This window comes from Capsaspora owczarzaki (assembly GCF_000151315.2).
Source record: "Capsaspora owczarzaki ATCC 30864 unplaced genomic scaffold supercont2.17, whole genome shotgun sequence".
NCBI classification, from domain to species: domain Eukaryota; class Filasterea; order Ministeriida; family Capsasporidae; genus Capsaspora; species Capsaspora owczarzaki.
Window position 1 is genome coordinate 365,899 of NW_011887308.1, and position 24,193 is coordinate 390,091.

The window sequence follows — 24,193 nt, forward strand, 5'->3', positions numbered from 1 at the left end:
CTGATACACTGATTGTGCGGTTTTGGTACAGTACTTTACGGCCACGGTTGCAAGATGTGGCGAGCGATTCCTGAGCAGCTCACGTTCGAATGGATCAAAGCGCTTGTCAACTCCGATTCATTCCCACAGATTGACTCTTGACTGTGGTGTTCCATCCACGAGCTACGACCTGTTTTTGGTTGCTCTTGATTGGCTCGAAGAGCTCAGAAAGTGTCGACTGCATTATCGAGCAATCGCTCCTCTGCACAGATCAAAATCGCTCGTCCTGTGCCTCCGGTCCCCCCCCCCCTCTTCGGCAAAGCAGGCTGTAAAAAAAGGTGCTACATCACATTCAGCGAATTTTGATGAGACACGAGCGCCGAATGACGTGCTTTGCGACATTGCTGTCTGATTGTGTAATCACGGTTTGCTGCAACCAAAAAAGCTCAGAGCGTTCTTAAGCCAAACTGAACTTTAGTCGCCAGTCCTTTATTTTTGCTGCAAGATCATTGACGCACTTTGCCACACATCATGTTGCCTGGATCGACATCGCGGTCGACTTCCGGCAAGGGTAAAGCAGCCGCGTCGACGAATGATGACGCTGATGGAGCCGCTGAAGGGAGCATCAAGTTGCGCACGAGCGAGGACGTGTACCATCGTCTGATCTGGCAGGACACTGAACCCGACGCCGCCTCAAACAACGGTGTCAACAATGACAATGACGACCACGGACAGGCCTACGCAGCGGACGGCGAGGCTCAGGGCGCCAGAGCAGCCGCCGATCGTGCTGCAGCCGCTCTAGCGGGTGAACCATTCGATTCGCGCACAATTGCTCGCGTGCGCGTCCGGATGGGCTACGAAGACCGCATTCTGGGCATGGTCGAGACATCGCTGCTCGAGTGGAAGCCAATGCCAATCGGCGATATTCCGTGGCATCGTGTGTGGTATTACCGGTAAGGCATTTGGTTGAAAACTATTACATCATCTGGATTGTCAGCATTCTCGCAGCCACAGCACACACCACACGCTCACCCCTGTGGCCAGCAAATGAGAAATCGGATGAAGAAGGTGAACCAACGAGATCTGCAGAAAATCACTGGCAGGCGAAGGACTTGCGGCGAAGAAGGCAGAGAAGGAACGAATTGCTGCGATTGGCCGAGTTTCGCATCGAAATGCCGCCAATGCACGACGTGAACACTGTTTGAACACTGACGACGTGAACACTGTTTGAACACTGACTTGATCCGTTTGATGTGTGGCATCGCTTCTTCTTTTTCGGTTTTTCCCCCCCCCCCCAAGTGTGGACGACCAACTCATCTGGGATCGCGCAGAACGCGTGGACTTTGTGTTTGGATCGGGCAACGTACCGGCATCGGGATTGTGCCCAAGTTTCGCCAAGTCGCGATACGCGTCTGCATTGAAAAACACGGCCAAAATGCACGCCATTGAACAAGCGCGTCGTGGCGGCGGTAGCTCACGTGGGCGTGGTCGAGGCAAGCAGGGTGGTGCGGCATCGGACGCCGTCGCAATGGCGTCGGCAGGTGTGGGTGCAACCATGGCTGCCACTCGCTCGGCCCATTCCAACGGTGCGTTCGTGCCCAAGGGCATCACCATGCTCAACGTGTATCGATTTGATGCAGCTCAAGGAGACTGGATTGTCGATGGTGCTTCGCCCAGCGACCAGCCGATCGCTCAGGAATATCTGGCTCGGGCTCGCGCACGCGATCAGCTCAAAATCGTGACTTTCAACGTCTTGTTTGATGTCTATCAGCCAGAGCTCATCCATACAAAGGAACGGACGCCACGTATGCTGGCCTTCCTCGAGTCGCTTGACGCGGACGTGATTGCGCTGCAAGAAGTGACTGGGCACTTTCTCGCCCAGCTGCTCGAGGCTCCGTGGGTTCGCGCGAGCTATGCCGTGTCCGATATCCCCGGTGGTCCCACGCAAAATCCGACTGGCCAGCTGCTCATGTCCCGGCTTCCCTTTGAAGAGTGAGTTTTTTGGACGTGGCTTGTGAAGAAGAAATGCGAGGTGCGAGGCGGGGTTCTCACATCCTGAATATTATTGGTTGCGTGATGCAGTCTTTCCATGTCTCAGATCAACGCGAAAAAGAAGGCAGTGGTTGGACGCTTGCAAGGCTTGCATCCAGACCGGTTGACCAAGATGATTGTTTTGCACCTCACCAGCAACATGCATGGCGATGCCAGCCTGCGTCGTCGCTCCCAGTTGACGAGCATTGTTCAGCAACTGTGTTCTCCTGGTAAGTGTTTGTTCGTGGTGGGCTGCGGGTGGCTGGTTTTTTTTTGTTTGTTTGTTTGTGTTTCAGGAATTTTCCGATGATAGACTCAATTCATGATTGGTACTGAATTCTGTCTGCAGATGAAGACACGGTGTTGCTGGGTGACTTCAACATGTTCTCCTCGGAAACGCTGGCGCCGCGATTGCAGGACGTCTGGGCGCATTTGCATCCCAACGACGATGGATTCACCTTTGACTCAAAGCACAACCCACTCGCTGCCATCATCTCCCCCAATGGCACGCGTGAGCGGCTTGATCGCATTTGCCTGTTCAGTCCGTCGCGGTGCTCTCTCAAAGCAGCAGGCATTTCGATTGTGGGGCGTGAACCGTTCGAGTTTGTTCCGACTGCCCCAGCAACTGATGCAGCTGCTGCTGCTGCTGCTGCTGCTGCGGAGCCGCTGGCACCAATCTCTTGCATGCTTTCCGATCATTATGGTCTTGAATGCACCCTGCAGACACGCGGTGACTTTGACCCATCCGCAGAGGCCGAAGTTGAGTCCTCGGAGGAGGATGCCCTGTTTGCACTGTCCGCCTTGCCTATGGTGCACCATTCCGCCGTATGCATCATTCCGAGCCCGGCCATTTGGGCGCCCATTCAAGCCATTCGAGCCAAGCACGACAAGTCGTTTGACCGATGGATGCCTCACATTAATCTCGTTTATGGGTTTATTGCAGACGAGGCGGATCAGTTTGACACGGCTGCCAGCCGCTTCACCCGAGCACTCCAAGGCAATGCACCCACCTTCACCATCACTCTTGCCGAGTTTGACATGTTCCAGCATGGCCGGAGCTGCACGGTGTTCTTGAAGCCAACCGTCTCGAGCGTGCAGCCTGGACTGGCAGACTTGTTCGTCCCGATTGACGAGGCATCCGAACGGGCGCGGCTTACATCCCTCGCCGTGCCGCAAGATGAGATTGTCGCCGATCTGAAGCGCCGACATGAACAGCAGGCCATCCTGCATTTGCAGCGGATTTTGGAACAGCAGTATCCCCAATGCGTTGAGCAGAGTTCGCGCTCGCCCAAGGGGTTTGTACCTCACCTCACGGTTGCGCAGTTCGGCACATCTGCTGAGGCGCTACGCTTCATTCGCCAATGGCAGGCCGACTGGAAGCCGCTGACGTTCACAGTGTCGACGGTCAGTTTGATCAGTCGGCATGGAACAGACCCCTTCTCCGTGAGCAAGACTGTGTACATTGAGCCGCAGGCTGTCGCCCAAGACGCTGAGGATGGCTTGGTCGCGTCGTCCAATCCAGCCCATGGCGGCGCGAGCTCATCCAGCAGCGCTGCTCCCTCCAAGAATGCAGCTGCCTTTGCGACCATCGTTTCTGTGTTGAAGCGAATTGTTGGTGAGCATGCCTCCATTCAGCTGACCGGATCGCATCAGCTGGGTGTGGACACGAGCGACTCTGACCTGGATGTTCTGTGCTTGGGACCCCACTCGTTGTCGCTCGATGCCTTCCAAGCTGCTGCGGTGAACGAGTTTGAAGCGAGTAAGGCGTCTTGCTGGAAAGCGGGGGAGGGTTTTCGGTGGTTTTCAATCCATGGTACCGGAAATGTTTGCAAATTGGTACTCACGCATTGCCTTTCGTGTTGTTGCTCTTTGCTGTAGTTGGGCTGCGATCCGTGCGACCAGTCTGCGACGCGCTCGTGCCTCTTGTGAAACTGGTCTTCCGTTCGGGCGCTGAAGCAGACCTGTTGTATGTGCGTCTGCCGGCCGATGCTCATCTTCCCTGCACACCGGCTCAGATCAAGCCGAGAAGCCTCAAAGCCATGGATAGCACCGCTCAACTCACGCTGCAAGGCTGGCTGGAGAATGACGCGTTGGTCAATGCCATCCCTCAGCCACTGCTCTCAACCTTCCGCTCACTGTTGCGAAGGGTGAAGCAGTGGGCCCTTGCTCGTGGAATTTACTCGAATGCAGCGGGCTTTCTAGGCGGGTTTTCGTGGTCTGTGTTGGTCGCACACTTTATGGTCAAAACCAAACCGTCGCCTCTCGGCGATGAAGACCAGGATTCGACAGGGCGCCCTCTTCTGGCCCTGATGCACGCGTTCTTTGTTCACGTGGCCAACTGGCCATGGCCGCAGCCGATTCTGCTCAACATGCCGTTGGGTGCCACGCTTCCAGCAGACGCGATTGGCGAGTCTGTCATGCCCGTCATGACACCGACTTGGCCCACCCGCAACTCTGCGCGAGTCGTCTCCGTCTCAACCCTGAGTGTCATGCGTGCAGAGCTGCAACGTGGCGCAGATCTGACTGCGGCAGCCGATTGCTCGCTGGCTGCCGTAGCCGACCCGCTGGGCGTGTCGACGTTGGCGAAGGGCATTCTGGTGGTCCAGCTGCAGTGCTTGAACAAGAGCGAGCTTGAGCGTGGTGCAGGCTGGCTGCTTTCGCGCTTGGGCGTGCTTGTCCATGAGCTCGAGCGCTGTGGTGTTGCCTGCCGACCCTTGCAGCGCGTGCTGCAAAACATCCACGAAGGGTACACTCGGGCAGAGCAGGCTGCGGGTGCTCATGGCAAGGCGCCAATGTGCAACTACCCACTCACCGCCACTGCTCTGATTGGCATGTCGCGCATGAATGCAGCGGTTGAGGGCACCGCCGCCGCTCCTCCGCCCGACTTTTCCTCGGCGCTGGTGCGCTTCCGCGAAATGTTTGAAGCCTGGTCTGGAAAGGGGTTTGCAAACCTTGAAATGCTTCCAGTGAAGGCAACCAGCACAGTGGTGGTGGCCGCAGACTTTGCGTACCAGACGCAAGTGCTTGGTCGATGAATGCGTCGAGCTGTGGGGTTGTGCTTTGATTGTTTGCGTTGTTTGCATTGGTTGTTTGGTTGTCGCCGTTGTTTTTTATTGGTTGTCGCCGTTGTTTTTTAATTAGTTGTCGTCGTGGATTAAAATGGGCTAGCTCACCGCCATCATTGATTGAACATTGCACAAATTGCTTTTGCTTCTGTGTGTGTGTTTTGTTTTGTTCGTACAACTCAACCGTGTTCAAGACAATGACGGTTTTGCGGCGCTTCGTTGCTTGATGAGCTTCTCCAACTCGGCAGATTTGCGCGACGCCAGGGCCAGGACGTCGTGGGGAAGGCCCGCCAACCGAGCTACGTTCAACCCATAGCTGCGGTGAGCAACGCCGTTCGCTAGTTGGTAAAGGAAGGCAATAGACTGGATATCATCTGGAGTTCCGTCGACGCAGACGAATGCGAAATGTAGTCAGCAAAAAGCCTGAAATTGCTGCAGCTGAAGGGAAAACAAACCAACAAAAAAAACAACGACTCTGCCAGTACCTGACTCGCTGGGAGGGTTTGCGTCTTCGGGCTCCTCATCGGTATGGCCATTGTCGACAAATGCCATGTGGTGGTTGGACACATGTCGTGGGTAGGTACTTGCAAACTCACCGAGTGCAGGGTAGTGCGTGACGAAAAGCGTGAGGGGTTTCGACTACGATTCACACCAGTGAGGTGACACGACAACGCAAACACCAACAAGTTCAAAACAAAAGTTGTGGGTGTGTGTGGGGGGGGAGTGTGTGTGTGTGTGGGTGTGTGTGTGTACCTCTGCTATCAAATAGTCCAAGGTCGCATGAGCAATAGCTAGACCGTCGAACGTGCTCGTGCCGCGACCGAGCTCATCCAGAATGACGAGCGAGCGATTCGTTGCGTCTTTGAGAATCCGCGATGTTTCTTGCATCTCGACCATGAACGTGCTGAAACCTCGCTGAATGTGGTCGGCGGCACCCATTCTGAACAAAAAAGCACATCATCGATGGAAACTCATCCAGTGGGCGTCATCGTTCATTCGAGGTTGAGGATGTCATGGTTTGCTACCTACCGAGTGCAAATGGCATCGATGATGCCGATTCGGGCCGATTCGGCGGGTACCCAGGAACCAATTTGCGCAAGAATCGCCAAAAGTGCAACCTGGCGAATGTAACAACTTTTGCCACCCATGTTTGGGCCCGTCACAATCCGGCAGCGCAGTGAAGGTTGCTGCAGAACAACAATAGCGAGTGGTCCAGATGAACGACAAGAAGATACGAAGAGGAATCAGCAACGACTGAAAGACAAAACGTACATGGAGATGGACGTCGTTCGGAACAAATTGACCGGAAAGCAGGACATCCACCATCGGATGTCGGCCTTGCTTGACGTCAATGAGGGCGACATCTTCTGTGGAGATGACGGGACGCACATAATTGTCGAGCTTGGCCACTTCAGCGAGCGCATACAGGCAATCGAGTTGAGCGAGACGGTCGACCACCTTGCGGAAGGTGTCGTAATGTTGGGCGAACTCCCTGTTGGGTTTTTTTTTTCAAACTATAAAGTCAGGCCCGAACATGAGAGGCTGTTCCCAACGCAAACCAAAAGCACTCACGAAAGCATGCCAGCCCACGCGCGCTCGCAGTCGGTATCCAGTTGTTCTCGAAGCTGATTGAGCTCGCGAAGCTTGGTGGCCACAACAGGAGAGTGGAAGCGCACAGTGGCCTTGGTTTCACTCATTTTCAGCCAATCACGAGGAACAAGCTTGAGGCTGGGTTTCTTGACATCGATGAGATACTGTGTGTCGAGCAAAAGCGAATTTGGCAAGCAAGGAATTAGAATGACTGTCAACTCTGGAGTGCACAAAACAGATTGCTCCATCGTTGCTCACTTCTTCAGTTAACACAGTCAGGTACTCGAGCGAAGGCGTGCCCAGCAGCTTTCGAACCTCGCGCAAATGTTGCTGGAGTTGCGCCTCAACCTCGGCAATGGCCTGTAGTAGGAACAAAAACCGAAGACACAAAGCGGCATCATTGAGTCGGGAATCAACGTGAACAAAATACATTCCGTTACGAGCGTGCGCGTGTGTGCATTGTCTTACCAACTTTCCACGCGTCACGGAGCGAGGCTCTTGAGAAGGGACAAACAAGGACCGCTTGTGCTTTTCTTTGGCACCTTTCGAATCCAGGCGAGTCACAAATTCGGCAATGGTATCAGAGATTTGAATGTTGCTCTCGCAGATTTGCTTCAGCAGGACGGCGTGGACGCGAGAAAGAGAATGCCGCGTTGAAAACACCTCTCCGGTGCCTTCAGGTGGGCACCAAAAGCGAAATTCGCCCGACATGCGGTTGAAGGCGTGCAAAAGCATCAAGAATTCCGACGGAGAGCACTGTAGGTCATACAAGTGAGACGTCCGATGCGTTGGGATTGAAATTCGCCAGAAGGCAAGAAAACAAGGACTGACCTTTTGATAGTAAATTCGGCACAAACCCTTGTCCAAATCGCCGACACTCTGTAGCATCTTTTTTGTTTTGGCGAACATTGGCGCTTCGCTTGTCAAGAGCTCTTCGATTGCGTCTTGCCGGTTCAGAATGGCGCTGCTCAAGAACAGCACATGCAAGTGTGAGCGGGGGGGGGGAAAGAAGCGCAAAAGCAGGGAGCATGTGCATTTGGCAAAGCTATCACCCAACCTTCGATCCAATAGTGGCTGAGCAATCCAGGTCCGAAGCAGACGCCGTCCGAAAGGAGTGACAGTGTGATTGAGGAGTGCAAACAAGGTGCCGGTCGATCCACCATCGGTCTCATTACGGAAGACTTCCAAGTTGGAAAGGGTCAACCCATTCAGCAGCATGTGGTTTCGCTGATGGAAGTGGTGCAGGTTGGAGGTCAGCAGCAGAACTTGGTCGAGTCCAAAGTCGGAGAGGTAGCGCAAGAGCGCCCCAAAGCATCGAACAATCCCCTGCGATAAGTTGAGCACGAGATTGAGAGCAGCAGCGCCATCGGTTGTGGAGGTGGCTTGACCATCGATTTCCATCAAAGTAGCATGTTCTGTTTGCACAAGCAGTGGCAAGTTAGTTCATGCAGCTATCAGGCTGACGGAAGCTGGAAAGGTCAGATGGGTGGGTGGATGGGCGACAATCCACCGACACACATACCGTCACTCGACTCGTGCTCGGACGCACTGTGAGAAGACGACTTGGAACGGAGGTGGGCCTCCGATTTGGTGCGCGAAGCAGTAAAAAAACGAGTAATATCGGACACTGCGCTTTGATAATCAAACTGTGCTACGGGGAGGCGTTCAAGGCGTATTTCGGCCTCACTTCGACCTCCACCATAGGCCAGCGCAGCAATCAACTGTTCCGTGCGAGTCGAAAGTTGCATTGGCAAAATCAGTTCCGTTGGTCGCAAGTGGGCCAGTCGCGTTTCGAGCTCGGAGCGAGTCAGGCCGTCAGAGAATTCGTCATAGATTATGTCACCAGTGGAGGGACGAACAGCCTAATACCAGAAAACGCAAGCGCGGCAGAAAACAGAGGCGATCAGCATTGGTTCCAACGCCGGCCGCCCACTCTTCCGACCTGCATTCCACTTTCCAATCCCCAAGCTCCACGAAACGTACAACAATCGCAATCCTAGTGGCGGGCGTGAGTGGACTCGAATGACGCTCTGCAGCGGCCAGTGCAGAGTTGTCGGCGGCAACTAGCTCAAAGATGCTCATTAAATAGTGCGAGCTCCCCGTCTCGTCTTCAGCCGAGTCGTTCTCAGCCTCGATGTCGTCTCCAATCAAGGTAGCGCGCGTGTAGAGTCCAGTTAGCTTGCGATCGAACGGGGCCGACTTGTTGTCACCCGCGGCTTTCAGCGCGGCGGTTTCCGTCTGCCGCACAACGCCCACCTTGTATCCGAGATTCACCAGACTGCGTTTTTTTAAAAAAAAAAGAAGATGGCAGCCGTGAGCAATGCAGAAATGGCATCGTTGCTGCCAGTGATAGAGGAGCACGCGTACCGTTTAACATGCACTGGAAGTCGATGGGTGGGAATACTCGCCGTCATAAAGTTGTGGCTCGGAAAGCAGCCAATGCTGAGCTCCTTTGCCGCAATCTGAGGGCAGAACACAAAAAAGGCATGGTTGAGTTGTTGCAAAAAGCGCAAGGAGGACAGGACCAGCAAAAGTACTCCTTACTCACCTCAGCATCGTCTCCAAAGAAGCGAAACTTGTACCCGCATTCGACAAACAGAACAGCATCAGGATGCTGGACCTTGACATCAATGTATTGTTGCTCGAGTTGGGTGAAGGGTGATTTGGCCTTTTTGTTACCGGCAGCCGCTTTCGGTGTGAGAGCTGCAATCTTGAGACGGAAGAGGCGTCGAGCTTCGTCAACGGCAATACCAGCTGCAGGCGTGCATAGCTTGGCAGAGGTCGATGTGGCGGCTGAGGTGCTGGCAGCAGCTTCCGCTCGCTCTTCCAGCTCAGCGTCCATGCGCACGCGAAATTCGGCAAACTTTTTGGAGCGTTGGGTGCCACCAGAGCCGCTTGCTGCTGCCGACGCGTGGGGTGCGTTGAATGCAGACAGAACTTTGGCAACGCTCGCGAGTGCTGCAGTCGGCTTGGACTTTGCTGGTTTCGTGTTGCGGCGTGATGATTTCGCATGGCTTGCGTCGTCCGATTCATGTTCTTCTTCATCCTCTGACGACTCCGATGACGACGACGACTCGGGTTTGGCAAATTCGGCATCAGAGCCATCGTTCTCGTCGTCATCCGAATCTACTTGGACACGCCGACGCTTCCGCGTAGAAACAATTGCATGTGCATCCTCGTCGTCCTGGTTGGTGGAGGAATCGGCTGTACGAGTCGTCGCTCGAGTGCGGCTCTTGCCCGTCTGCTCGCCCCTGTTCGGACTTGCGTGTGATGCATCTGAGTTGAGGCTGGTAGGCGGATCGGGTTCGCTGTCATTCGCTGGTCGCTTGGATCGGCCTGGAGCATGCGGCGGTGTCTGTGCAATGTTGTCACGCTGAAACGCTGCGCAGGTCAAACGCCACACCCCACGCACGTCGCATAACCGATGGATCCAATCAACAGGATACAGCAAAGTGAGCCACAGAGTCCTCGAAAGCAAGACCAGACAAGCACAAAAAAAAAAAAAAAAAAAAAAAGGCGCCAAATTCTCGCGCGCAACCAACCTGCCAATCGATCGCTCGCTTCGGCGGCTTGGCGAGCTGCAGCGGACGGCTTGGGTGCACTCGAGCTGCTGCTGTTGCTGTTGCTGCTTGTTGATGCGGCTGTGCGAGTGACAAACCCAAGGATGGACGGCTGGGCAGACGCCGCTGCTGGCTTTCGAGGCGAAAACCCCAGCTTGCCCAACGCACCGAGTTTGCCCATCTCCCCTCAGCTGCGCAACCCAACGCAATACGAAAGAAGGACTAGATTGGGATCAGAAGTGCAGCCTGACATGAATTGAATTGAATTGAGATGTGATTGTTAGTTTGCAGCACAATGGAAGCGGTCAGTGAACTTGACTTGTGATTTCGGCAAAAGGACGCTGGTCTTCTTCAGCGAACGTCGAAGCAACATGGAAAAGAAACGCATAAAGTGATAATTGACGGTCTTTGTGCAAATCCCGACTGACAACATGTCGATGGAACCAGGCAGACCAAAAAAAAAAAAAAAAAAAAAAAAAAAAAAGAGCAAAAAAAAAGCAACAAAAAAAAAGAGCAAAAAAAAATGCTCGACTGCCGGGGATCGAACCCGGATTTGCACGGTGACAGCGTACGGTACTAACCATTATACGACAGTCGAAGCTCTTGATGGACGTCTCATGGGCGGACGAGGCCTCGAGTCAGCAGTAGATAGTCGGAACTTGTCGATTCGAACCAGAACAATACGCCTAAATCCCTACGGGTTCCATAATGAATGGTAAAATGGTAATCATGAGATATCACCATAATCGACCCACCATTGTGATCGACTTGATGTGGCCAATAATAGTGTCAGAGGAGTGGCGGTGCTCAGATGAGCGGTTTTCTCAGAAAATCGAAAAATCAAAATGGCCTCGAGGCGACCGCAAAACAGCGCCACAAGCGTTCTTCCAGGACCAGTGCAGCAGAGCATCATAATCTTTGCTCAACTTTGCACCCCCCGCATTTTCGAGATCGAGCACACCGACTGCCTAGGGTGCATCGCGTACTATCACGGCGAGGAAGCGCGCAGGATAGAAACACTGTTTTGACCCCCAGAAGAACGCCACAACGCCGGTCGCCATTGCCGAGCTCGATTTCCGACGTGTCCAGTCGGTGTCGGACCGCGCACTTTTCAGGGGTGATTACAGATGATATTTACAACCGTTTTGGCTCAATGGCGGGGCGATCGCGGTGGGGAGCGATTTTGTGTGAAGCTGGATCTTTACCACTTTGGGCTGGATTGAGCCACTCTTTTCTGTTGTTCTTCAGAGCCATAGGTCTCAGGTCGATTCTTGTACTTTTCCGTCCTCACGAGACCGACCAGACCTGCAACACACACACACACGTCAAGCAATTCATCCAAGCATAAGAACCCGACACACAAGAGCCAGCGAGCGCACGAGGCGAGATGGAGGAGGACGAGGAGATCCAGCCGCAACCAAGCTACGAGACATGCAGTGTGCGGCTGGTGGTCCTTCACGACCTCGTTCCCGACGCCAGCCAGGATCGCTTCATGGATCTGGATGTACCTGTTGCCCAGCCAGAGGCGCTGCCAACGTACGGCGATGTGGAGCGAGCCTTGCAGACCCATGACTTTAGAGAAGTTGCCTTCCGCCCAAACCCTCAGTTTTGGTGTCCAGTCGTTGGCGTCAAGAACAAGTTCTACCCGTCAAACAAGACGATTGCACACCCCGAATGCGTTCATCTTTCTGTCAGGTTGCGTTGCCCCTGTTGCAAATCCAACATCCCGCGGTCGCGATTTCACAGCGCGAACAAAACTTGAGATTGTCTTCCGTGCAACCCGCGTCCACCGACTTGGCCGACGACGAAACTAGCGTAATGCAAGATGATAGGGACGACATTCTTGAATCTCTTAACGACCAAGACGGGCACGACGAAAACTGCCGCTCAAGAACGCCTCGGAAGCGCAGGGGAGTCCATCTCACCAAGGAGGAGCGAGACAGACTTCCGCAGTGGAGCCCTAGTACGACGCTCATTCCTGTTCGAACACGCCGTTGGTATTGCTTCAATAGACGCGATCCGTCGAGGCCGCCTACGACCGTGCCAGACACACCAACTCTCCAACAACGATTTATTCGCGCCTGCTCCAGCAAGAAGCGAGTTGACAACAACTTTCAGTTACGTCCGGAGCTCGGCGCCGGATCCTGCAGTTTCGGCCTGAGATTGACGGAGCTTGGCCAACACACGCACGGCGAGCTGCACCTTATTGGGTTCAAGCTCGAGCAGATGGGTCGCCACGACATGGCTTGCACCGACGGCTCGCTCGCTTTCAAGCAGCGCGCGCATCCTGAAATCAAAGAGTGGGTCATGGATCTGGTGCGCAAGGGGTGCTCGGAGGCGTCCATTGTAGCGCAGTTGGAAGGGCCAACTCTCAACCCGCCGCCTCGCCCTCTTTCAAGTTGGAACGTACCGTACACTTCTGGTCGCTGGTATCCCACCAAAGACGCAATTCGCATGATGATAGTCAACTCAAGCAGCGAGAAGCTACATGGAACCGACCAGCAGCGCATCGACCAATTTCTCGCGTCAACCTCGTCGTATGCCTGCTCTCACCCTCACTCGCTCTACCAAGATGGGCAGTGCCCCGGCGAAAGCCAATACGGCGACAAAAGCGATGTCATTTATCATCAATTTGTTCACTGCGACTGCCAGAGCTGCCTCGAAATCCCCCTGAGGGAGTCGAACATTCTGATTTTAATGACGCCTTGTCAGCGGGCAACGTGGGACGCCCTTCGTCCCAAGGTCCTGTTCCTGGATTCAACCTTCTCAGTCAACCGCTACGACTGGGCGACAACAGCACTCGTTGCTGCTGACGAATCAGGCGCTGGTGTTGTGCCGCTGGCGTTCATGATCTCCGACAGAGATCGCGAGCATGAATATGCGCGGTTCTTGTCCGAGGTCAAGCACGCCGTAGGTGAAGCGTTTAATCCGGTGCGCATCGTCATCGACAAATGCGGCGCTGAGCGAAACTGCATCAATCAGGCGGTGCCGGGTGTGCAGGTGGCAACTTGCTGGTTTCACGTCTGCCAAGCGGTGGAGCGCCAGTACCCGGGCAGACTAGATCTTCTCTCGTGTATGGCTAAAATGCGGTATGCCAGGAATGCACAAGAGCTGAAGGACGCGAGCAACAGCTTGCTCAATGCCGCCGGCGAGTTCCAAGGTTATTTTCTGTCTCAGTGGCTCAACGAACGAGATATTAAAACCTGGACGCTCTTCCACCTTGGCTTGGTGCGTGATGCGCTGGATCAAGGCCACACCAACAATTTGATTGAGCGGTAAGCTTGTGATGATTGTGAGTCGCTTGTCCCGTGCCGAACTTTGGAACCTTGTTGACATGTCATTGCGACTTGCCTCCCCCATAGCTTTTTCGGCACGTTCAAGTACAAGTTTCTGAAAGGTTACCGCATGCACGATTTGGCAGGTCTCGCAATCAGGATTGTTCGGGACACGAACCAGCACTTCTGTTTGCAACGCCAACGCCAGCTACTCGACAAGCCGAATGTCGCCTTCCTTCCAAAGTTCCGCTCCTTACTGCTTGAGAAAGAGATGCACGCAGAGAAGCTCGTGGAAACCGGTCAGGTGTTGGAGCTTCATCGCTACTTTGGTGTAGGACTTGTTCTGCCTCAGCGGACGCTTTCTGAGCTTGATCTACTCCAAATTCGCGAACTCGCAAACGCTCACCTTGAGCCATTTTATCAGACGCGTGGCATGCCCTTGACTGAGGGTTTGCAGCAGCTGCACGAAGCGCTGAAGCAACAGTACCCAGATGTTGTGGTCGTTGGTGTCGAGCGGCGCTTTTGCAGCGCCATGCACGATCACGCTTTCATTTGCAGCCATATCCGTGCCGTCGCGCGGCACTTTGGAGGCATCGAGAACTTTCGTCTTCAAATCCATTCTCTCTTCGAAGAGCCACCAGTGTGTCCCGTGTCCCGCTCAGCACCCGTCAATCCTGCAAGCGAAACTGCTGTGTCCGCAGCCAATACTGCGTATGCCGATGATGCCCTGCCGACTGGCGCAACCGACATGGCCGTAGACGATCAGCTTGATGCAGACGGACCTGCTCGCACCTCTGACATGGCCGTAGACGATCACCTTCCCTCGGGCCCGGATGCAGACGGACCTGCTGACCGCACCTCGGACCTCCCCGCCGAGCTCGATCCGAATCACGGCGCGTCACCTTCTGCGCGTAACTCCGATGATGCTCCAGAGCACAGCTCTGGACTTGTTGAGACGGTGGCCAGTCCCGACGACCTGGTGGACGAGGACTCGAGCGTCTCAAGACCATGGCTCAGGGCGATGAGTTGCAAAGCCTCGTTCGCCAGCTCACACGCAATTGCAGCAACAGCATGCGGAATGCGACAGGTCAGCGAGGGATTCTTTCATTAGATACCCGGCGCACGCGTGGTGCAACTCGTAAGGCTGCCAAATCTACCCGAGCTGCCCAAGCCAAGGCAAAGCGAACTGCTGCTGCCAAAGCCAACCGAGCAGCAGCAGCAGTAGCAGCAGCAGCAGCAGCATCAACATCGTCAGCCTCAACCGTTCTTCCAGGTAACGCAACTGCATCCGCAGCAGCGTCGTTGGCGACCAGTTCGTGGACACGACGCAAGAAGTCTGGAGTGAAGGGGCGGCCCAAAGCTAAGCATCGTGTTCCTGCTGCACTTACCCGAGAAGTCGCAAGATCCTTTTGCGCCAAAGACAGTCAAGCATTCGAGAGCGCAAGGGCGGCGGTGACTGCGTACAACACCCAACAATAGTAGTTTGTCGACTACATCCCGACTTCTCGCAGCAATCGCGGTACTCGAGATCCGTGGGGCGACACTACCCCTTCATTTGCTAATTCCGATCCCACATTTGGGAATGCGAGTGATGGTGCACGTTCAGCCAGTCGGAAACGACCTCGATTGGAGCCAGAGGCTGACCCGCAGGAACGGAACCAGCGCAACCAACAGAGGATTGGTTTGAACATTTTGCCCCTCAACTGCGGCCGCCTGGAGGGCGCTCAGCGGCCATCCGTGCGCGCGACACAATTCGACGGTTTTCACGCTACGACACGAGTCGGGATGACGATGCAGACGTGTTTGAGGCCCAGCCTGAGGAGATGGACGACGATGACTTCAGGTACACTCTGGAGGAGTGTGTGCGTGCTAGACGGCTTGAAATGTTTGATTCAGCTGTAAACCCAGAGTTTTTGTGAAGTTTTGTATGATTGTGTGTGCTTGGTGTTGTACTTTGGGTCATTGTGGTGCTGTCCTCCCCACTGTTTTCACAGCAGCGGCGCCTGAGAGGTGTCAGCATCCTTGACCCCATTCGATTTTAAATTTTGACACATGGATAAACTTGTCTTTGAAGTTTCGCGGCATAGAACGTGGCAGAAGAGCTTGAAAACAGCTCGACAGCGCAAAAAGGAGGAAAGCGCAAAAGGAGGAAAAAATTTTCTAAGTCCAACTTTTCCTGTCGCCCCCTTGATGCTCACTGCTACGCAGCCTGACTGGGTGACCCGATCCGCCCGCCCTTCGACCCCATGACTCAAACACCAATACCATTCCATAAATGCCCTAGTAGTGGGTTGCTGGTCCACCGTGGGGGTTGGTAGCTTGGCCGTTCCCTGCGCGCTCGCGGCGCTCCCAACCATTCCCTCCCGTGCTCGGTCCAGCGCAGACTTTTTCACCGGCTCACAGTTGAAATCTACATTATCATTTATGGGCAACATGATGCTGGCAGAGAGAAGAGGCTAGATGACACTTTGAGATTCGGACCTGGAACCCGTAGTGATTTAGGCGGATTGTTCTGGCACCGAGGAAATCAGACTTTTTGAGCCGAGTTGGTGTGTCAGACTCACTCTGCATCCACAATGTGAACTTGCCATAAATGTCTGATCGCTTCACAGCCTGCGATGCATCAGGCTTGTCAAACACCACACATTTATCAATGAACAGCTTGACCGGATTGCTCTTCAACCTCAACCCTTTGATGAAAGCAGTAATATCAGCTGGAACTTCGATAGTACCCTTGTTGGAGTACTCAATCGCTCCGTTGACCATCCAGGTGAAGAACTGGTTGATATTGGGCTTGGCAATATCCCTCATATAGTTCACGTTAATCTTCTTCTGGCTACCAGTCGGATTCTCCACAAAACATGCGTCAAACTTGACCATCCGGACACGCCTCCACAGAGATGGTGAATCCTTCATATTCGGCAGATAGTTTGTAGCCAGCAGCATCTTTGCATAGCAAGAGAACTCAAACGCATTACCGTAGTTCTGGCGAGCAGTCATCACATCGGCGCCAGTCAATTGCTTCACCATTGCTTCATTCAACACGCTTTCCTCGGGCAACTCGGACATAAAACCCAAACGCTTACCAATCAATTGCATAGTATATGGACTGGCACTCTGATCCAACCGGGTCTTGCCGATAATGATTGATGGATCAACCGTTGCGCGGAACTCTCCAACAATCTCAGTCAGAATGTTCAGCAGCAGACTCTTGCCGTTGCTACCATCCGGACCATAGAGGAAGAACATCAGATTGCTTTTATTGTGACCGAATAGCGAGTAACCAAGCGAGAGTCGGAGCTGTTCAATGCGATCAGCTCGGTCCAGCATAATCTCGCTGAAGAACTTGTCAGCAACAGCTGTTCCCTTGCCTGGTTCATAACTCACACTAAGCGCAAGGCTGAAGTAATCTTCTTTCATCCGGTCACGCACTTCACCATTGGTCAGGTCGACAACCTTGCGATCGGCAATCGGCAGCAAATTCTCAGCAGAATCAAGCTTGACCTTGAACTGCGCATCATACAGCAATGTCTGCAGCTTGTGAGTGATGGCAGCTGCTTTCTGCTTCCCACCAGCATTCTTCAGCAAGTCATTGAGTCGCCTGAGAGTCCCCTCCAATCCCTTAACTTCTTCATTCTCAACCAACTCCTTCATCTGCGCTTTGCTGAGTACCTTTCGTGTCTTTTGGTCAATCTTCTCCTCGGCCAGCTGACTCGCTTCACTAATCTTGCACTTATACTCATCAATCCAACCCTGGAGGTACTTCTGCATCGTTTGACTAACAAGCACATTCATCTGGGTTGACACCTTCTTTTTCCACAGCGCTTCTGCTTCATCATAGAGGTAGAACTCCGCCTCCTTCTCCTGAACACTAACAGACGTCAGTCTATCCTCAAGGAGCATAGCCAGCAGCTCTGCGTCGCGCTGGTCATCACCCAGGTTGTTGATAACCTTCTCATTGCATTTCAACTTCGAACTACCGCCGACCATCTTGTAGAGCGTCTTCATCGTCCAGCCATTGTCAGCACACAAATTACGCTCCCAGAAACCATCAAACTTCTCGTCCCACTCCTTGTTGCCAGCCTGCGCTGAAAAGCGCTTGCACAAATCATACGCTTCGGCAGTGTCGCCAAACACAGTTTTAATCACAGCCAGCACATTAAACCACTTCTGGTAGTCATTGTAGTACTCAGGTCCAAGATGATCCATCAGGATCTCTTCAGCTTCTTCAAACCAGTGCTTCAGCTGGCGTTCAGATCCTCGCGCAATTTGGCGGGCAGCTCTCTGTTGTGCTCGCTTCTCGGCAGCTTCAGCAGTGAGTGCATCGATAGTGTCAGATTGAAGAGGCGTCGTTCCAACCGGGTTGGTGATGAGGAAGCTGGACATACCGTGCTTGGGAGTCTTACTTTTAAACGGGCGAACAAACGAACCATCTTCATCCTTAAAGCTTCCGCACACTCGCATCGCACGATCCTTGTCATACACACCGCAGTCAACCATCTTCTTCACGCACTCATCAGCGTCCTGAATAGCAATGCGGATGAACTCCTGCTGGGTCGCATTATCCTTGAAATAAACGTTCTCCTTGTTAATGATAACCCTAAGTGAAAACTTGGATTCGTTCGACGCATCGCAAGCAGCGATGTCTTTCTTCATGATCTTTACGTTGTAATACTTCTCAAATGACTCCTTTATCCAATAGAAGACCTTTCCAGTAGCATCAGCTTGGTCAAAACGCTCATCAATACGCTTCAGCTCAATGTCAAAATACGGTTTGACTGGCTTGCCAGCGAGCACCACCTCCATGTGACACTTCTGGTTGGACTTAAGCTTCTCATAATCCTCGGTAAAAGCAGCGTGATCCTTGCAGCTTTCAAACCAGCTGTTGCCAATCTTGAAGATGAACGAGTGGTTCTTCTCTGCAGCCAGAGTGAGGAGTTCAGCCTTGCTCGTGCGGCCGTTCTTGCGGATATTGAAAGAGTCAGTCATTTTGCGCTGCTATATTGTTTGGCGGGGAAATTATGTCGTCGACTATATGATATTGAAATAAAATAAAATAGTTTGAAATAAAAATGAAAAACCAGATCTTCACGACGGATAACCCAAACTTCACAAACTACCGAATATTGATTGAAACGAAATAAAACAATCACGCAAGGCTCAGATGAAAAGAACGGGATCTTTGTCGGTCAACCAACGCTTGACGATATGGGATTTCCGCTTTTGAATTTGACAATTCAGTCCATTTTTTTTTCTTTTTTTTTTTTCACTCTTTTTTTTTTTCCACTTTTTTTTTCTCTTTTTTTTTTTTTTTTCCTCTCCTTCAGTCTGCTTTGTGTCGGTCCCCGCCAGACCCATCCTCGGGTCCCCGCCAGACCCATCCTCGTTTAATTACCTTTCCTTGCATCAGGTCTGCACTGTCGAATGAATGCGAGTGAACTGAAAGACATGAAAATTGTTGGGAAAAAAAAAGACTGACTCTGGAAAACTGCTCCCTAATAAAGAGCGAAATTCTGATTGGATGTCAGGCAACGACAACGTTCTGGCCGCCGCCATCGTGGCGCTTCCGGGCGGCGATCCGCTCCGAGCACGTATCCGCGAGCTTGAAGCTGAACGTGATGCCCTGAAGCGAGAGCTGGAGGACGCTCGACGCCAGCATGCAGAAGCCATCGATCGACTGGAGCGAGAGCATGCCGAGAAGATCAATGAACTCAACCAGAGTATCGAGACTCTCCGCAAGGAGCTCAACGAGGTCAACACCAAGTACGACAAGCTTCAAGCCGGCTACGACAAGGTTCAAGCCAGGCTCGACGCGATGGAAGGCGCTCTCGCACTTGGACAGATCGTCTACGACCTCGAGGAGAAGATCGTTCTCTGGGTTCTCGCCAACGACAAGGACAAGAAAAGGCGCTTCCGTCTGAACACGGTGAGGTCCTTGACCGATCCCTGGGCCCGTACTCGCGTGCCGCAACTGGAAAAGGACGAGCAGCAACGTGCCAACTCTGTTCAGGCCGCACTCACCAGAGTGTTTGGCGACTTTCACGATGCGTTCAAGGAGGCGAAGAAGGTTCGCTTGGCCACCGCGCATCCAGTGGCAACAATGTCGCAGCAGCAACTGGAAGCACTGGCACGCGCACATCTGAAAGACGATACTCTTCTGGAAGACATGCTCAAAATCATTGAATTCTACCATCTGGATGTCCCCACCATCATTCAGCGATGCGAGGCGGAGCAGGATTATTGGCAAACTGCGTAACCTGATCGTCATTGTATTCAAGTTTTGTATCGAATAGATTAACCATTTCCAAGTTTATCCTTGTCCTATCGATTGGAAGTCTCCCGTCTTGCGTGCCACACATCATTTGCCGAGATATTGCTTGAGTCCATTGTCCAGCCTACTCTCCACCGTCTTAGCTCTCGCCAGCAACGCCCTGTTGTTCGCCCCACTCCCCGACACAAGTCGCAGTGATTCTGGGATGCTCGCTGCAGGGACTTTTGCAGCTTCCCTCGCATCCGCACGAAAATCAGCCAGCGACCGTTGATTGGATCGGCTGAATCCGCCAGCAACGTACAAATCGCTCATCCTCGCGAACGCGTCCTTCATCTCAGCGCTCCACTTCTCCTTTGGTACTTTCAGCATATCCTTTGCATAGTAAAAGTACTTTGTCGCAAGGCTCTTGTTGTAACCCGTCCCAAAAGCCAAGTCATTCTTCACTGCTTTTGGATCCTGCCCAACAAGCTGAATCGCAAGCCTCTTCAACCCGCCATCCACAACAGCGCTGGTGTCTCTTGTTCTTGCATTCAAACCAAGGTAGAAGTTCCAAATCATCTCTTTCGCCGTATCGGTCAACCTGTCCGTTTGTGTGGGCATTTTGGGCATTGCGACAAGTCCCGCGACAGAACGCACACGCTCACGCTTCACCTGGTCTGTATCGACTCCCTTGTACAAATTTGCCATTGCAAGATTATATTCCTTAAAGTAGTCAATCTGTTTCCCTTTTGCACCGAATCCCGGCAGAAAAGTGAACAACCCGAGTTGATACAGCGCGTATGCTACATCCACAGCAATGATCGCCACCATTTCCAGTCTATATGGCTCTTACGAAAATCGCTTTTGGCCTGCTTACTTGCTGGCGGTACTGTCTTTGACTGGCCTTTGTCAATGTATTCAATCATCGCGTTGTGGTTTGATTCCTCATCCTTTCTCTTCGCAACATTGAGATAGACCGTTTTTAAGCCAAGCGCATCTGCAATGACCTCTCTCAGCGCTTGGAAATCAAGATGGACTAGCGTTCTGTGGCGGATCTCCAACAGACCGTGGTAGTGGATTGAGTTGGTTCTGGGGGCGAGTTCGCTTTTGCCGTGAAACTTCACGTCCTTCACGCACTCAAACCCTTCACCAGGCACTAAGAATTTGACAAACTCTGAAAGACACTCTCTGTCCATACAAGCCTCCACTGCGGCAGCGAGGTCATCCATTTTCTGGTCCACCAGCATCTCATTCGTCGGTGAGACTCTTTGGTTTGTGTTTACCGTGATGAAGAACGGTGACAGCCGATATCGTCTGACTTTCTCTGACATCCTTTGTTCTATAGAAACGGTCCACAAAAAAAAAATAATACCATTCGAGAGCGCTCAAAGTCGAGGAATGAAAGTCGAGATCCGCGTTGCCAAAGCCCTGTCGTCTGCTGATGCCGACACATCGTTCAAACGCTCACGCAAAGCAGCGACTTTCAGCCCGATTGATCTTGCGCTGGCACGAGCTCCAAGTTCTTGAGCAACAGAATTGACTGCATCCCCTCCGTTCTTTACAAACGCTCCGATTGTCTGCTTGTTTGGAAGGCCGTCTCGCAGCACACTGAGCCCACGAAGCTCTTCATCGAGATCAAACTGCAGGGCACGATCCATTCCGCTGTTCATCTTCACAACCTTCACCTCGGCTGGTTTAACTTCAAGATCCTTTTTACTCATCGCCTTGGCGATGCTGGCTGCAAGATCATCATGCTTTACTCTCGTTTCAGATGGTCTACTGATCCTGAACATAACACCGCCAGTCTCAGGAGCTCTTTGGAGACTGGACCGTGTGCTGTAGAAGTTTCGCGGCAAACGTTTATTCGAACTCTGCAGCAGCTCATGCGCTCGGGGTCCAGACACAGCAATCCGCTGTCGCTGCGCAGTGACAAACTTGACCAGATTACTCATGCCTCTGTGGATTTGGACTGTAGCCCAAGCAAGGAACTTGATCGACTTTTTGGTGGGTACGCTCTTGCCTTCCGGATCGATCTCAAACAAAGGCTCCGTTCCCTTGTTGATCGCAGTCAAAAGCTTGTCGATTCCTTTGTTTCGAGCGAGCCGGAGTTTCAGTGGAACCTGACGAATGTCCCCTTTCTCGATGTAGCTCGCACTGAACGCTGACTGATCTCTTGTCAGCCGAATACCAGCTCATAGTGCTAGTCCCCGCAGCTTCTCCGGACGAGTTTTTTTTCCCCCTCCCCTTAACCCTCCCGGCCCCCTAGCGCCTTCCCCTGACCTCCCCTCCCCCTCCCCTTGTTCCAGTAGCCATAAATAAAACTTACAATCCCCCAGGAAGAGTCTCAGCTCAGTCAAAAATTTCATCCATGGAGTCGAGTCCGCCATCGTTGGCGCCAACCAAGCGATCAAGCTCCAGCACCTCCTGCTGCTGAATCCAATCCCCCGCCGGACGCGCCTGCTGATCGAATCATCAACGTGGTCATTCAAGGTCATGCAGCGGCCAAGAACGATCCTGCCGTTGCCCCAAGCGAGGCGCAAGTCCGATTTTCCCGCCACTGATCCTCTCACTTTTGGCGCGCTCGTCGAGCGGATCCTGGAATTGCCGCAGGTGAAGCCCGTTATCAACAAGTACATGAGCGCGCAAAGGCACAAACCACTCGAGAGGCAGACGAAGCCCATGCTTCGTTCAAGGCAACTCAAAGTGCTGGAAAATGGGATGACGATCTCACCAAGGTACTGGAATCCAACTCAGTCGAGGTGCGGGTGAGGTTGTCCTGCTCAAGCAGCCATCATATCGTCAGCTACACGCGTTTCACGTCAGGCATGACTTGCAGGGTCTGCTTGGCGCGCGCAAGCATCAAAGACGAGAGACGCAAAGCCTCGAGGCGAGCGACTTCTGGCTCGACCAACGCTTCTTCTCTTCCAAGCCACCTGCAAGACATGATTCCTACGCTATCATCTCAAGCCTCAGAGTCCACTCCAGGTGATCTTATCATCTTTACCGCTCAAGCTGCCTGGAAAGATTTTATGGAGCGAGAGCAAGCTAAAATTGATATGCCCCGGCATGCCACCACCGCCCAATCCTTCACGAAGGAGAACAAGACAGGTCTACTGTACACGCGAAAACCTGATGGCCCAACTCCCAAGACGTTTGTTCTCAATGACGCCCAGCGGACGGTTCTGAATATTCAAGCGGGCGAGCCGGTCTTTGCAGCATCCAAGAAGGCCTACCGCTGCTCCAACCGCCAAGACCAGCAACAGCAACGTGTTGCTGCTACTCGAGCGTCTGGCACTGCTGCGTCGGCTGCCGACTCCATGTCTCAGAGTGAAAACGCAATTGCTCAACACGGCAATTCCTTGCACGAACGTGTCATTGATTCCATTGCACATCCACACGATTACGACCAGAATTTTGAGGCCGTGCCTCGGTTGAAGCTTGGATGCTGTCGCTACTCGCTCGCACGATATGTTCTGGTGGTACAGCGAGATGAGGGGTACCAGCGAGTGGGTGTTGCTTTTCGCCGTACTGGCAAACATGAGCCTGCTTGTTGTGACGGCTCGCTGACGACAACGCAGCACATGCACAAGAAACTCGAAGCCTGGATGATTGACCGCTTGGACATTCGTTCCTGGGAAGAAGTGCTTTTGGAGTTTGTTCGCCGTGTCTCGACCGCACCTCGACCTAAGCCATCCTGGGAAGTCCGCATAGAAAGCACTCGGTGGTTTCCGAGCGACGCTGCGGTGAAAACCTTCTTGGTGCGCCAACTCAAGGGCGGTGCTTCGCCTGATGCTGTTCGCCTGCGCGAGTTGCAGAAATCGTGCGAACAAGACCCCACCACGCAAGGATTCGAGAAGGCCGTGCAGGATCTACGCCCAAGTCGAGGACAAGTCATGGCAGCTCAAGCTGCTCTTGTAGCGGAAGCAGCAGTTCCCCGCGCAGCGCGGCAGCTCTTTGAGAGCCTTGCGCCTGAGCGAGCTGAAATCAGCCAGCGGATGCGCCCGCCCACCCGTGCAGCCTCGCAATCGCAGCAACCTCGTCGATACCGGCTTGGATGCTGATGAGGACGGAGCCGACGACGACGACGAGGACGCCGAAGAGAATGATGGCGAGCTGGATTGGGGAGACCGTGCTTTGGCTAGCAACGCAAGAGGTGCTGCAAGCGTGAAGCGGCGGGCTGCACCCAATCGCACCGCAAAGTGGTGCAAGCGTCCTCGAACCACCCGGAGGAAGCGCAGCGGTCGTGCACTCAACGATGATGCCCAGGACGAGACGAGCGACTTGGACGAGGTTGCATCCCAACCGTCAATCTTCTCCCAGGGTGAAAGGGCGAGCACAATGGCTGACGAGGATGCGTCGTGAACTTGGTACTAGTGTGTTGAATAAACCTATGCATGCAGAGCGATAGCGACGGAGCACCTAAGGCACAAATTGCAAAGCAGA

At 53.2% G+C, this 24,193-nt stretch overlaps 7 protein-coding genes and 1 non-coding gene across 8 annotated transcripts; 4 read left to right on the forward strand and 4 right to left on the reverse strand.

Moving 5' to 3' along the window:
- The first annotated feature begins 467 nt into the window (after positions 1–467).
- Positions 468–5,188, forward strand: CAOG_08076 (hypothetical protein). Its single transcript, XM_004342628.2, has 5 exons — positions 468–932; positions 1,279–1,971; positions 2,062–2,240; positions 2,360–3,769; positions 3,889–5,188. Exons 1-5 carry the CDS (start codon positions 511–513, stop codon positions 5,043–5,045), a joined length of 3,861 nt encoding a protein of 1,286 aa, XP_004342677.2. The 5' UTR covers positions 468–510; the 3' UTR covers positions 5,046–5,188.
- A 23-nt stretch (positions 5,189–5,211) lies between these two features.
- CAOG_08077 (DNA mismatch repair protein Msh3) lies at positions 5,212–10,432 on the reverse strand. Its single transcript, XM_004342629.2, has 15 exons — positions 10,208–10,432; positions 9,214–10,046; positions 9,033–9,127; positions 8,649–8,943; positions 8,188–8,527; positions 7,723–8,080; positions 7,497–7,629; positions 7,134–7,421; positions 6,924–7,025; positions 6,648–6,829; positions 6,348–6,567; positions 6,105–6,262; positions 5,829–6,015; positions 5,561–5,714; positions 5,212–5,449 (listed from the first exon to the last, which is right to left on the reverse strand). The coding sequence occupies exons 1-15, from the start codon at positions 10,404–10,406 to the stop codon at positions 5,265–5,267; spliced, it is 3,729 nt and encodes a 1,242-aa protein (XP_004342678.2). The 5' UTR covers positions 10,407–10,432; the 3' UTR covers positions 5,212–5,264.
- A 319-nt stretch (positions 10,433–10,751) lies between these two features.
- On the reverse strand, positions 10,752–10,823 carry CAOG_09866. Its single transcript has one exon. It is a non-coding gene; the product is annotated as a tRNA-Asp (tRNA).
- A 789-nt stretch (positions 10,824–11,612) lies between these two features.
- CAOG_08078 (hypothetical protein) lies at positions 11,613–15,507 on the forward strand (the record flags this gene model as incomplete). Its single annotated transcript, XM_004342630.2, has 7 exons — positions 11,613–11,915; positions 11,972–13,500; positions 13,588–14,587; positions 14,644–14,841; positions 14,983–15,094; positions 15,175–15,343; positions 15,495–15,507. 7 exons carry the CDS (start codon positions 11,613–11,615, stop codon positions 15,505–15,507), a joined length of 3,324 nt encoding a protein of 1,107 aa, XP_004342679.2.
- Positions 15,508–16,085: 578 nt separating this feature from the next.
- Positions 16,086–18,973, reverse strand: CAOG_08079 (hypothetical protein; the record flags this gene model as incomplete). The annotated part of the gene is made up of 3 exons (XM_004342631.2): positions 18,896–18,973; positions 17,173–18,531; positions 16,086–17,061 (listed from the first exon to the last, which is right to left on the reverse strand). Coding segments are annotated over exons 2-3 (2,293 nt in total), but the record flags the coding sequence as incomplete, so codon positions are not given.
- Positions 18,746–20,105, forward strand: CAOG_08080 (hypothetical protein). Its single transcript, XM_004342632.2, has 2 exons — positions 18,746–18,910; positions 19,005–20,105. Exon 2 carries the CDS (start codon positions 19,022–19,024, stop codon positions 19,754–19,756), a length of 735 nt encoding a protein of 244 aa, XP_004342681.1. The 5' UTR covers positions 18,746–18,910; positions 19,005–19,021; the 3' UTR covers positions 19,757–20,105.
- CAOG_08081 (hypothetical protein) lies at positions 19,859–20,581 on the reverse strand (the record flags this gene model as incomplete). The annotated part of the gene is made up of 1 exon (XM_004342633.1): positions 19,859–20,581. One exon carries the CDS (start codon positions 20,579–20,581, stop codon positions 19,859–19,861), a length of 723 nt encoding a protein of 240 aa, XP_004342682.1.
- Positions 20,582–22,109: 1,528 nt separating this feature from the next.
- On the forward strand, positions 22,110–23,811 carry CAOG_08082 (hypothetical protein; the record flags this gene model as incomplete). Its single annotated transcript, XM_004342634.2, has 2 exons — positions 22,110–23,229; positions 23,329–23,811. The coding sequence occupies exons 1-2, from the start codon at positions 22,576–22,578 to the stop codon at positions 23,809–23,811; spliced, it is 1,137 nt and encodes a 378-aa protein (XP_004342683.2). The 5' UTR covers positions 22,110–22,575.
- Between the last annotated feature and the right edge of the window lie 382 nt (positions 23,812–24,193).